The sequence below is a fragment of the Hyaena hyaena genome, unplaced genomic scaffold (assembly GCF_003009895.1).
Source record: "Hyaena hyaena isolate Hyena2069 unplaced genomic scaffold, ASM300989v1 scaffold_122, whole genome shotgun sequence".
Taxonomy (NCBI): domain Eukaryota; kingdom Metazoa; phylum Chordata; class Mammalia; order Carnivora; family Hyaenidae; genus Hyaena; species Hyaena hyaena.
The window spans coordinates 669483-683483 of record NW_024080754.1 but is presented as its reverse complement, the minus strand read 5'-3'; the positions used below and the strand labels follow the sequence as shown (position 1 = coordinate 683483).

The 14001-nt window shown below is 43.2% G+C and overlaps 1 protein-coding gene across 6 annotated transcripts in view; it reads left to right on the top strand.

The window, feature by feature from the left end:
* LOC120235132 (amyloid beta precursor protein) overlaps positions 1-14001 on the top strand; it is a 272417-nt gene that overhangs the window by 135133 nt on the left and 123283 nt on the right. For all 6 annotated transcript variants that reach the window (XM_039237295.1, XM_039237294.1, XM_039237293.1 and 3 more), the window contains exon 6: positions 10825-11027. In XM_039237295.1, coding sequence (XP_039093226.1) covers positions 10825-11027 — 203 coding nt within the window. The remainder of the gene's footprint in view (positions 1-10824; positions 11028-14001) is intronic.

Below are 14001 nucleotides of genomic sequence, written 5' to 3'. Positions count from 1 at the left end.
ATTTTTTTTTTTAAATTTAATGTTTATTTATTTTTGAGAGCGAGAGAGACAGAATGCAAGCACAGGAGGGGCAGAGAGAGAGGGAGACACAGAATCCGAAGCAGGCTCCAGGCTCTGAGCTGTCAGCACAGAGCCTGACGCGGGGCTCAAACCCACAAACCACAGGATCATGAACCGAGCCTAAGTCGGATGCTTAACGTACTGACCCACCCAGGCGCCTCCTTACTATTCTCTTTAAATGTTAATTACATCAAATAAATAAATAAATATTAATTACATCAGGCCTCCCCACTACCGCTCCTGCACACCCCATCTATAGATGTTTCCTGCTTTTGCACTTATCCATAGTACTTGTCACTTATAATGTGCCGTGTAACATCTTCGCTTTGACTTCCTACAGTGTCACCTGTCCCCACAGCAGACTGGAAGTGCCAGGAGCTCGGGGAGTTTAGTCTCTTTCATTCCCAGCAATAACTGTGCAACAGACCCTTCAGAGCCTAGGTCACCCTCAGATACATTAAATGGCTACAGAGCATGTTATTTCCAACTCTTCACCCAAAACATACACAGAGCACCTACACTTAGTGACAGCCATTTGTCCATGTCTGAGGAATGTGCTCCGGTTTTCTGCAAAGTGTCTGATTAACCAAGATTGGGTTCACTTATCAAGATTTTTAAAAGACTCTGAAAGTTTTTATCACCTTAGGTGCTTCTCCTTAATCCTAGTTGGTTCATAAAGCTGTCAGGGAAAGAATGTGCTTTTGATTATATATGGCTTTTCATGCCTCCAAGATGGTCTTGAAAAAAGCAGTTTAGCTTTTTACTATAATTACATGCTAAATCTAATATTTCTTACATCTTGCCAGAATATCATTTTCCCCCTTTCCCAGCATACCTTTTTATGATTTTAAGTAAAGCTCTGGCAGCAAATATACGAACTACTTCTACATCTCTAAAGTCTAAGTACAGTTTTCCGCAGAGCTCTAAGGATACCATCTCACCCACAAAATTAACCATCATTTTTTTAAATATCATCAGGTACTGAGTCCATAGGCGGATTTGCCCTCAGCCCCAGAAATGGCCTTCGCGGGTCATTTTTCTACACCACATTCTATCCAGCACCAACCCGTGCATCCTACATCCTTAACAGTCCTGACTGGGAACAGCCTCAGGACATGGGAGCCAGCACGCTGAAGAAGCGAAGGCAGTTTTCTGTGAATGCTTCTCCGGCTTTTGATTTGTCTCGTGTCTTAGGGATATTACTTAAATTGCTTTTCTCTGTCGCTGCAGTATGCTTATGCAATATGCAGTATGTAGGGAAACAGTGGAGAAAAGGGACTTTGTTCTTCCCCTGTTCTAGCTCTACGAGTTTACACCCAGCCTTGGATCCTTCCTCTTTTCTCTGCCTATTTCGGCCTCAGACTTCAGAAGTTCACTGAATCAAAACAGGACAGAGTTTACAGGCCAGTCTGAAGAGACATTGATTTTATACTAAACCACCCTTTTCGTAATCTTCCTTCCATTTTCTTTCCTGCCTGGCCCCTCGTGAAGGCAGTTAGTTTTATTCTCGGTATTGGCGAAAACCTTAGCAGCCAACACACACGTGAATATAATACTGGATGGTGTGGTGGTGTCCTGAGTACCCCAGTGCCCTGTGGTGCCAGGATTCTGAAAATATGGTCTGGAACAGAATTTCTTTTTTTACTTTAAAGATTAAGTAATTTGGGGGGGCACCTGGATGCCTCAGTCAGTTAAGTATCAGACCGGCTCAGGTCACAATCTCATGGTTTGTGAGTTCAAGCCCCGCATCGGACTCCATGCAGATAGATCAGAGACTGGAACCCACTTCGGATTCTGTGTCTCCCCCTCTCTCTGCCCCTCCCCTGCTTGTGCTCTGTCTATCTCTCTCTCAAAACTAAATAAACATTAAAAAAAGTAAAGATTAAATAATTGTGTATTATTTTAAAATCTTTTCAAGAGGACTACCTAACATTTGACCCTTATATGTGTTCTAATGAAGAAGAAAACAAACTGTTGGTAATTGTCAGAGAATACACCAGTTTGGAGTGTTCGGGACGAGTATCTCAGCGGTATTTAGTCCTACTATTCATTCGTTCAACACCTTTTTTTGGAGCTGTTTTCAGTAGCTGCTATTTGAGCTGTTCTCTGTGTCTGGTACTGTGTGTGGCCTTTGCTTTATCGCTTACCTGACACTCATGGTGGGTCAAGTGCTCTTCTTTTTTTTTTTTTTAAAGGTTTATTAATTTTTGAGAGAGAGACAGAGTGTGAGTGGGGAAGGGGGAGACAGAGAGAGGGAGACACAGAATCGGAAGCAGGCTCCAGGCTCTGAGCTGTCAGCACAGAGCCCGACGTGGGGCTCGAACTTAGGAATGGTGAGATCGTGACCTGAGCTGAAGTCGGACACTCAACCAGCTGAGCCACCCGGGCGCCCCGGTCAGGTGCTGTTCTAAAGTGCATTACAAGTATTTTAAAGTTTGTTTATTTTTGAGAAAGAGAGAGAGCACACAAAGCAGGGGAGGGAGACAGAATCTGAAGCAGAGCCCGACATGGGGCTCGAACTCATGAATCGTGAGATAATGACCTGAGCCAAAGTTAGACACTTAACTGACTGAGCCACCCAGGTGCCCCAGTGCATTACGAGTATTAACCTGGTTTCTCATCATGCCCCTGTGATTGCAAATACCTCCTGTAAGTTTGCCGTTTTACAGATGAAGGTAAGGAGGCCAAGAGAGGTTGACCCACTTGCTCAAGGTCACAGAGCCAGGATTCAAATCCAGGCAGGCAGGCCCCAAGGCTCATACTTTTAATCAGTCCACCCTGCTGCAAGAGTCTCCTTCTTGTTGCACCCTGTGTTCTGCTGGCTCCAAAGGAGGCAAGAAGCAGGGATCACTCTTGTTTCTGCTCTAGACTTTTACAACTTGGACATCCTAGACGCTTTTCACTTTTCACGATCTATCTCATTTCAAATCAGGACAAAGTACAGTTGCTTGGTCTTTCCATATGTCCACCTTTTATGCAAAGAGTCTGCACACTTTCTGGAAAGGGTCAGATAATAAGCATTTTAAGCTCTGCAGGCCACATGCCATCTGTTACAGATCTTTCTCTTCTTTTCATAATTCTTTAAAATGTAAAAACCGCTCTTAGCTTACAGGATATATAAAAGTAAGCCGTGAGCCGTATGCTTCATGCCAATGATCATTTGTCCTTCTTTGATGACTCTTTGTGCTGTCAGCTGACTCTGTTTCAGACACTCAGGTTTTCCTCCTTCCTACCACAGGGCCTTTGCGTATGCTCTGCCTGCTCTGTGTGTCCTTCTGGCTCTTAGCCCCGTGAGATACCCTTGCCCCTCCTTGTGTTTCTCCCAATGTCCTAGCTGCCGCTCTTGCCTCCCTCGAGTCTCCTCTCCACCCAGCAGCCAGAACCATCTTTAAAGCCAAAATATCATAGAGTCATTTCCATTGCACAGGAGTAAACTTGCTGTTTCTGAACATAACCGGCGTGGCCTCCCACCCTTACTGTCTGGCTCCTACCTTAACTTCTCCTGAGAACCTCATCCTCTGCCCCCTAAGCTAGCCGGCTTTTTCTTCATCGTGCTAAGTTTGCTCTCGCCCCAGGGCCTTTGCAGTTGCTCTTCTTCCTGCCCCAACCGTCCCCTCCCCCCAACTCTTCGAGCCATCTCGGTGGCTCGGTGGCCTCCCCCTAACCATCCTATTTGAAATGTTGCCCCCATTCCCCACACCCCGCAAACACATCTGTTATGGTCACTGGTTAGCATATCAGCCCCCTTTCCTTCCGTTGTATACTTTTGAATTTTTTTTCTTATTTATTTGCTCCTATTGTGCCTTACCTACTAAAATATATGTGCCAGGAAGACAGAGGCCTTGTCGTACTCACAAGTTCACTGTCAGTGCCTGGAATAGCACCTGACAACACTGGGCCAAAGCACCGTAGACATTGTTGATAAGATAGCTAGCGTGTGGCATAGAGAGGCACGGAGTAGAGTGACTCAGTGGATGAGTGAATTCATGCATTGCCCCCTTTTATTTTTGCTCATTAACAATTGGTGCCATCTCTTTCAACTCAAATACTTACCTATCCATTGACTAAAGTAAAACTATCCGGATACTTGGTCTCTGCAATTTAGCAGACCTCGCTGTTAAGTTTCAGTGCCACACTGAATTCTTTTATCGCCGAGCTCATCTTTGTTATTCCTGGCTGTGCATTCTCTGGATAGCCCTCCCTCGTCCTTACACCCGCCTTCCACGCTTGCCAGCTCACACACTTCTCGCTCACAAGAATCACTCCCCCCTTTGAATTTCTAAAGCATTTAATAGGCAGTATGTCTGTGACTCATAGAGTAATTCGTGTAGATTCTCTTGCCCAGAAGAGATAGTCATTAAATATGGAGCAGTGATGCTACAGCCTCATTTCAGATGAAGGTTGTCTGTATCTCACCCTTAATGCCTGAGTCATGGATTTTTGGCATCTCAGTTTTGTCCTTACCTTCCTCAAGGAGGAGTCCATAACCCAGTGTCTGGGGAAAGCATGTAAACCATCTGCAAGAAATGCTTTTAGCTGCAAATAACCGAACACCCAGACCCTGGTGGGTAGGGAGCCCTGCGCTGGTGCAGCAAGGCAGACGTGTCACCTTCTGGGACTTTCCATTCCACCTCCTCATCCACTTCTGCACCTGGATGTTTTATCAACTAACCGCTGACAGATGGCTGTTGCCCTTCCAGGGAGAAGGTACAAACGCAGAAGGGCAAAGGAACAGAAGCACCCACTCCCTTAGTGTGACGCGTCTTCTCACCTGGAAAGTAACACCTTCCTAGACACCTCACCTAGAGGTCCACGCTCATGCCCTCTGGCACCTCATTACCCTCAGATGTGGCAGTCGCTTGACCTTCCCTACAGGGGAGACACGGTCTAGAGTGTTCAGTGTCTTATTTTCTCTGATCGATGAAGGGATAGGAGAAAAAAGTTAGGTATGGCTTTGGGGTAGGTGACATTTTCTGCTACAGCACATTTTTTAGGAGAGAAGGCTAATCAAATTTTCCAAGATCCTTTAAGTGAAAAGCGAACAATACTTACTAACTGAGGAATGTCATCCAGATAACTCTGCTGAAACTCAGTAGACTAAAGAGAAATCTATTTTTATATGGTTTTACCTGTGGATGAGAGAGATTCTAATAGTACAACATAAAAGGAGAGTACCTTTTTTTTTTTTTTTAGTAATCATAACATATGGGGATTGAATCCTATATGAGCCTCAAATTCATTTACAAAATGTCTGTATTAATGAATTAATTACTTAACCAATATAGTCTAGTGAAGCCATGGCTGAAGCAGCCATATGTGTATATATATATATGTGTGTGTGTGTGTGTGTGTATGTATACACGTATACATATATATATAGTATATTACTTGTATTCCTTTCAGATAGTGAAAGATTTTCACTAGTGAAAAAATTCATACATATATTATTATAATTATTATATATAACATATCCACATACGATTATTGTTATTATCATTATTATTATGTTCCTTCTACCTTCATAGTTCGTGCCCTAACTGGATTAAGGGTTTGGAGATTTTTTTTTTTTTCAGATTTGGACTCCTTGAAAATACAATTATACAAATTAAAGAGCTCTTATTCTAGCTCAGTTGTGAGAATATTTGAAAAGAGTGGAAGCAGTATAGTAGCAGCATCCTCTTCCCCCCTTTTTTGGGGGGGTTAAAATTATTTATTTATTTTGAGAGAGAGATAGAGACTGAATGAGAGAGCTTGGGGGAAGAACAAAGAGGAAGAGCGAGAATCCCAAGCAGGCTCAGTGCTGTCAGCACAGAGCCCAACGTGAGGCTCGAACCCACAAACCGGGAGACCATGTCCTGAGCTGAAATCAAGAGTCCAACACTCAACCACCTGAACCCAAGCACCCAGCATTTTGTCCCTTTTACCCCTCTTTCCTGAACTGTAACTTACATGCAGAGAAATGCACATAACACGGGGACACAGCTCGATGAGTTTCAAAACTGAGCATACCAGATAGCAGACACCCAAATCCCAGCGCCACCTGGTCTTCCCCCCCAGAAGCCTCTCTCCTGGTCCCTGCCACTCACAAGTCTCCCCCTCGCCAAAGTGGAGCACTCTGAGCTCTGGCAGCAACGTGGAGGGGTGCCTGTTTTCACAGTTTATATAAATAGAATCAGCCCATGCGTCCAGTTGTACATTTGACATCCAGCTGTGTGTTCAGATGGGAGGGATACCGGCTTTTTCTTACTTAGCTCTGCCCCGCTCAAACCATTTACTGGAGCCATAAAGAATAAGCTTCCATTGTTTTCTGGCAACTACGAGTTTTCCTAATTTCACAGCAATAATTTTTTTAATGTTTGTTTTTGAAAGACAGAGCATGAGCGGGGGAGGGACAGGGAGAGAGAGAGACAGAATCTGAAGCAAGCCCCAGGCCCCCAGCCGTCAGCACAGAGCCCGACACGGGGCTCGAACCCACAAACCATGAGATCATGACCTGAGCCGAAGTCAGACGCTTAACCCACTGAGCCACTCAGGTGCCCCGTGGCAGTAATTATAGATACTGCTTTCTCGTGGAACAAACAGACTCTTCGGCCCTCCTACCCTCCAGGTTAAACTCTGAGAGCACTAGGAACTGGGGCAGAGAAAGAAATTTCTTTATTTTCGCTCCCTATTCCTGATTCTGGGTGACGCTTTCTTCCCCTTTCTAGTTCAATAAACATCCATGTGTCTGAGCATCTTGCAGTTGAGACTCGCCCCCCCCCCCCCCGGGTTGATCTTATATTTTGGGAATTGACAGCTGTTCTATTTCATATCCCCCTCAGCACCCCACCCCCCCACCTCTGCCATCACTGCTGGTGTTCAGGTCTCATGATTGTCCAATTCACAGAAAGCAGGAGAATCACAGCCTTTCTAATCCTGTTTCCTCTCCTTTGTCCTACAAAGGGACAAAAGAAAGTCGTCTTAGCAGAGACTATGAAAGAGTAAATACAGTTTTTTTAGAGAATGCAAATGGCGAATTGTTTTGCATGACTTAAACAAAAAGGAATTAAAACTGGTATGTGAATCAAAATCTTTCCCTATCTGAAGGGAACATCAGGGAGGAAACCTTAAGTGAAAGCGCTCAAGGGCAGCCTTTATTTAGAAATAGAAGGAGAGTCACCTTTGTGATGGAGTGTATCTTTCACCAAAGTAAACTCTTGCATGCTGACACGTAAAATTTCATTCTCGGCGATTTATTTCCTCGTAGAAATGTCCCTTTGACCCTTTAACCTTCTTATTAAAGTCAGGTGCTCCTGAGATGATCAGCATTTTCAGATAGTTCCCTCGTTCTTTAGAAGCGGTTCTCATTATTGGAATTTAGAAGCTATAAAAGCTGTCTGCTATAAATTGACAGACGCTAAGATGTGTGAATGTGATATGAATATTCCACTGCGTTACCATGGGACAGTCCTTTGATTATTTGTAAGGAAGTGGCTTCATGGCGCCCAGCCTCACGCTTCCCTCCCTGGCCCTTCCGTGGTGCTTTCTTGCACTGTGATCAGCTTTCCAAAAGCAGCTCGCCTCCGTCACATCACGGAGCAGAGCTGTCCAGCAATTGAAGAGTTGGCGGAAAATTAATTTTCCCCCCTTTCTGGCTTTCCTGCTATTTGTGAAAAGTGCGACTGGCAGTGGAATGCTGGTGCGGTCGGCATTCTTTGGGAGGATGCGACATTGTTAAAACGTAACTGCTGCTGTTTTAATAGTGCCCAAATAGATAATTGAATTTATGGACATCTAAATTTAATTCCAGAAATCAACACTATGGTAATAAGAGCTGGACCTGCGTTCTCTTAGGCCAAGTAATTTAATTCCTGAGCCAATTGAACTATTATGTATTTCTGTTCCTTATTATGCCAGTAAATTGCTCAGGCAGATGTAGTGATGGATGATGGGCATATATTTCTCTTTTTTTATGGCTAGACACATTCTAGAATGCAGATCACTTTAACCGCAGCTGCTTTCATAAGTATGTTTTCCCTTTGGAGCCTAAGGTACAACAGTCAAGTCATAACGGGAGTTTGAGGGAGGTTCCTAGGGGTACCCACAGTCATAGTTTTCCTGTCCCACCCGGAAGCACAATACTGACTTAACCCTGGATCCCATCCTTGGACGCTGTCATTCCATTCATGCCTCAGGATAGCGTGCACACTTCATGCTTTAAGGAGAATATTGGTTTGGTCTGATTTCTCTCCTTGACTTTACCTCACTTTTCTACTTAATTTGGAAACTAAATAGTATTGGTGCCTATAATTTGATTGGATACAGAAGAGAGTAAATTAGCTGGTGGCACACGCCGGATCATTCTTCTGTGCACACTACTACAACAGTGTGATCCTATAGATAAGTGAGGAAACAGGATACTGTGTACATTGTGGGGCATCTGAGCAGCTGTTAGGAATTCTTGGGAAACTTTGCCTCAGCTGGACTTTTGTGCAGGAACGCAGGCAGTCAAGAAATAATGATTGCACCCCATTTATCTCTGAGTGGATGACGGCTTCTATCACCTGATTATCAGTGCCAACATTTTCCCTTCTTTCTTCTTCTTCATGGCCTCATGGAAGTGTTAAAATGACTGGTCAGGGCCTTCTCTGTTACGTTTGATTTATTACCATGCTAAGAAGTCATTATTACTGTTACTCTGCTTAATACATTTCTCCTTTTTCTCAAGGCACATGCTTTAGTTTCTTTGGATGTGTTCATTTATGATCCTTGCATCATTAATCAGCATTAGGAGGGTGGGCCACTTGGCAGCCGTGCACATTTTTATGGGTCTTCTCTACAAGTTCCTTACATTATGAGTTAATCGATGAAAGGAATTCCTTTTAGTGATGTGTCCATCTCCTTCCGTAGCTTTTTCCTTTTCATCCTCAGCCAAATGACGTGGGGCTGTCTTTCAGACTTCATTTGCGGGAGTCTTGCCGTCCTCCTTGCTGTCTCCCCACACCATGGAATCCTAGCGTTCTTGTTCCCTAACGCATTTGAAGTCTGACTCCCTATGCAGTGCCCAGGTCATCTGGAGCATTCCCCAGGCTCCCGGTACGGCTCACCCAAAATCTTTAGGTTCCTGTCACTTCTCCTTAGAGGTAAGAGTCGGCTGCGGAGCCACAATTCCCCGGTCTCTTTGTTCGTGCGGGTGGAAATTGTCGGCGTGGCAGCCCTCCATCCTCTTCCTGTGGCTTGTCACATAAGACCTGTGGCAGTTGCGCTGGTAGTTTGAAACGCCCAGCACGTGTAGCTCTTTTGCCTCTATTGTTTCTGTGACCTGAGCTAGGATGAAGCATGTATTTCTGCTGGGTAGCCAGATGATATGTGATACATACTTCCACTTGTTTAACACTTAGGTTCCTGTCATCATTTATCATCTTTCAAATGCTCTTGACCGTGTCTGCATGGCAAGTCTGTCATTTCTACAAGGACATCTCACTCGAGCTTTCTGGTTTTGTTGGAGAATACCCTTCTGCCATCCAAATGTGCTGATTTATTATTCAGCACTGTGCATCGGGATATGCATACTTAATGCCTTACGTATTATTTCCAGTCCCCTTCTCAATTATACTGTGATTTACCGGCTGTTACCATTATTCTCAGCATTGCATATTTCAGTGGTTCTCAGAATATCATACCCTGAATACCAGCATCAGTATCACCCAGGAAGTTGTTAGAAATACAAATTCTCAGGCCCCGTCCTAGACCCGCTCATTCAGAAACCTTGGTGGATGGTGCCCGGTGATTTGTGTTTTAATAAGCCTTCCAAGTAATTCTGATAGTTGCTGACATTTGACACTCCCAGAAATACTTGATATTCTACAACGTTCCACAGTAAACAAGAGTAGGGAACACAACTGTATATTGGCTCCGTAGATCTCCCTGACCACTGGGTATTACAGATTTATTTACACCAGTTTCTTCTTCCTCGTCCGTTTCCAGATGAATAGTAATATTTGAATGGATTTCCACCTTTACTAACTGAGTCCATCAGTCTACCATGCAGATGCTGTGTGGTATTTTCACATACATTGTGAGAAGTCATTCTATACAGCAAATTCAGTTTGGATATCCCCCTTCCTCTCTCCTGTTTAAATAGGCCCAATTTTTTAGAGCACTTTTAGGGTTACAGAAAATTTGAGCAGCAAGTACAGACAACTCCCTCCTCCCTTCTTTCTGCTCACCCCCACGCTTCCTCTGTTGTTAACATTTTTTATTAGTATCATGCCTCTGATCCAATATTGATATATTAGTGATAAAGTGCATAGTTTATACTAGAGTTCACTTCCTGTGTTGTACAGTTGTGTTGGTTTTGACAAATGCATGTGTCGTGTGTTCACTGCTACAGTATCTTAGAGAGACTGCTTAAAAATCCCCTATGCCCTACCTATTCATCCCTCCCTTCTTTACCCCGACCCCCGACCCCAGGAACCACTCCATAATTTTGCCTTTTCTAGAATAGCATATAGTTGGAATCATGGTATACCATTTTTGCACCCATGTAAACTGAGAAGAGCTATGCCCAAGGGTCAGAACGCTGGAGACCTAGTGAGCTAGGATTCCTCCGTACACCTGCTGGCTTCAAGCCTTGTGTGTTGTCTGCTTTGATACCACATTCCCGCTAAAATTACCAAAATCCTTTGTTGTTGATTCCCACCCTCCCAACGTTTCTGAAATTTGTTTAAATGACTATCACTGTTATTAAGTGCCTATCACTGTTATTTCCATTTCCTGCTGCAGTGAAGACAAAGTAGTGGAAGTAGCAGAGGAAGAGGAGGTGGCTGATGTGGAGGAAGAAGAAGCCGAGGATGACGAGGATGATGAAGATGGTGATGAGGTAGAGGAAGAGGCGGAAGAACCCTATGAAGAGGCCACGGAGAGAACCACCAGCATTGCCACGACCACCACCACCACCACAGAGTCTGTGGAAGAGGTGGTGCGAGGTAATTCACTGTTCCCTTAGATTTCCAACGTCAGGGAGAAGGAAGGCCTCATACCAGCTTCCCAGCCGAGCACCACTTCCTTCCCCAACCAAAAATAAAATTCACAGTGACAGGTCTTAACGCTTGTGAAACTCCCTTTGGTTTAACAAGCAGTCCAACAATTCATTTCAGATGATGTGAAGTCCCAATAATATGGACTGTTCTGCTTGGTACATGGCCAGCTCGTTCTAGAAAGTTCTAGAAAACTCCAGCTGACCAGGTGGAGCAGTCTCATTCGGCTGAGGCTGTTGGGTGACCTCGTTGGTACATCCCTGGCAGTGGGTATTTAGTATGATCTTATTACCTGTTGTCTCTTTCACCGCATGAACTATGAGCATCTTGAGTGCAAGGACTGGCTTTTACTTAGTATCATGCAGAGTGCCTGCATTGTAGAAACTTCTAGATAAATCTTAGGTGAGTGAGCCGTTGGAATTAAATTCCATTAAAGAACAACATTTGGTGGGTCATCAATCACAATACATTTTGCTGTGAAATGTAACTTGGATGATTTTTGTGTTTTATTGGGGGAAGTGGCAGAGTGCTTTCTTTGAGAGGTAGATGTTGTGTTAATATCTTAAGACTTCCTTTTTCCCATTTAATTAATGCTCCTGTTAAGAATGTTGTGACATGAACAAACTAACAGACTTCCTTTTTGGTCTCCCTGAAATAAAAGCAAGTGTTGCATTTACGCTAGACAACCAAGTGCTGTTATAGCAACTAGCGAATTGTAGGCTTGTGTTTCTTAAAGGTGATGCATTTGTTTTGCAAATAGTGAAAGATGGTCCTAGAATGGGATCTGGCGAATATGGATGGATGGAGTTTTAATGTATTCAGATACTTTTAATGTCTGCCACAAATGCTACAATATTTTAAGTTTTCCTCTTGCTTTTTATTAAGGAAAAAATGAGTTCAGCTCTGGTGTTAAATTGGAGCTTAAAATGGGTTACTTTCTCTGCCTTAAGTAGATTCCTAATGACCACTGTAATATCTTTTTCCTTTCACTGCACCTTCACTGAGGTATAATTGATATATAAAATTCACTCATTTTAAGTATATGCGTGTATAATTCAGTGGCTTTAATAAATTTACCAAATTAAGCAACCACCCTCATAATCCAGTCTTAGAACATTGTCATCATCCCGATAAGACCCTCACACGCAGTTAATCCTTGCTCTCACCGCCAGCCCCAAGCAACAGCCATTCTGCTTTACGTCTCTACAGATTTGCTTTTTCTAGACATTTTATGTTAGTGCAATCATACATGCTCTTTTGTGTCTGGCTTCTTTCACTTAAAATAGTGTTTTTGAGGCTCTGGGTTTCTTTACCTTACAGCTTTTAAGACTGAGATTATTCTGGGGTGCCTGGATGGCTCAACCTGTTAAGCACCAGCTTCAGCCCTGGTCATGATCTTGGGGTTCACGAGTTTGAGCCCTGCGTCTGGCTCTGTGCTAACAGCTCAGAACCTGGAGCCTGCTTTGGATTCTGTGTCTCCCTCTCTCTCTGCCCTTTCCCCACTCACACTCTGTCTCTCTCAAAACTAAATAAGCATTAAAAAGATTTTTTTTAATAAAACAGAGTTCACTTAAAATACATTGAAAGAGTCACATAGTCTTTAAAAAATATAGCAGAAGATAGATTGTTTAACTTTATCATTTCCTGCCTAATGGTAACTTCTTACTGCATTTAGCCCATAAGGGCTTCTGTGGGTAGATTTATATTTTTAAAAAAGCCCCTGCTTTCTCAATACTCCAGGCATCCTTTCCCAGAATGTTCTTCACGTGCCTCTTAAGACCATCTGTGGCAGATCTGGCTAAATGAACTTGTTAGCTTCTCTTTTCCTAGGAAGGAAAATTGGGATTTTTTCAGAGCTTCTCTTGAAACCTAAAAGATGTGTGACTACAGATTACAGCAGTTAGTATTCTGCAGTGACTCTGATATTCTCATGGTCTCCGCCAGGCTATTAGCTATTTACATAATCATGTCCATTTATTCATCATTCGTTTTAGGGGTGCCTTTTTGGTACAAGCCGTTTTGCTGGCCTTCGTGGATCATAGGATAAGGACACACAAGAGAGCCAACCCTCATGGATGTTAAAATCTTACAGGAAATTTACATCAAAGAAACACAGAGTCATCTGTGCTAAAAACTATGAGCCCAGGGCCCACATCAAAGAGTAAGAGATTGATCAGAGAAGGGTCTACAGAAAGAGATGGAAGTGGAAAGGCTCATGGCAGATCTACCTAGGGATTTTATTTTAGGGTACTTTAGAGTCAGTCAGGATAGCAGAACAGATTTGCCCTGGGAGGGTACATGGCATGTTTGGGAGATGAGGACAGTTCAATTTAAACTAGAGCATGTGTCTTAGATAAGAGAGTCACAGGACATTAGGTTGGGGCTAAAATGTGGAGACCTTCCATGCCAGACTGGCAAGTATGAGCATAAGCTGACCGCAATCACTTCCTACCGTGTGCAGAGGAATTTTCTGGTAAAAACAGTGAAGAGATTTTGTTGTGATGTTACTGCTGTGAGGAGATGGGGGAACAGGGAGTAAGTAACACAGTTTATGCTGTATAATGAGAAAATACCATATAAACTTATGCCGATACTCCAAACCAACAATTTCCTTGGGATAATGTAGTCTTGTTATGTTCTGAATAAGCAAAAGAATTCTCTTGAGGTAATACGGTCTTGTTATGTTCTGAACAAGTCCAGTTTCTTTTGCTTGAGTTTTTCTCTCAATGTAGCATTATTAGCCAAGATCAATCATAGAGGGATGTAAGTTGTAATATTTTCTGTAGAAAGACAAAGGCAATTGAAAGATTCTTTTTAAATCTCCAAGCAAGAAACTTTTTTTTAAAGCTAACCTTTAAAGATAACAAGTTAATAATGTTGATGGCAAGAAAAGCAGTAACAGTGACATTCTAAAAACACAGCG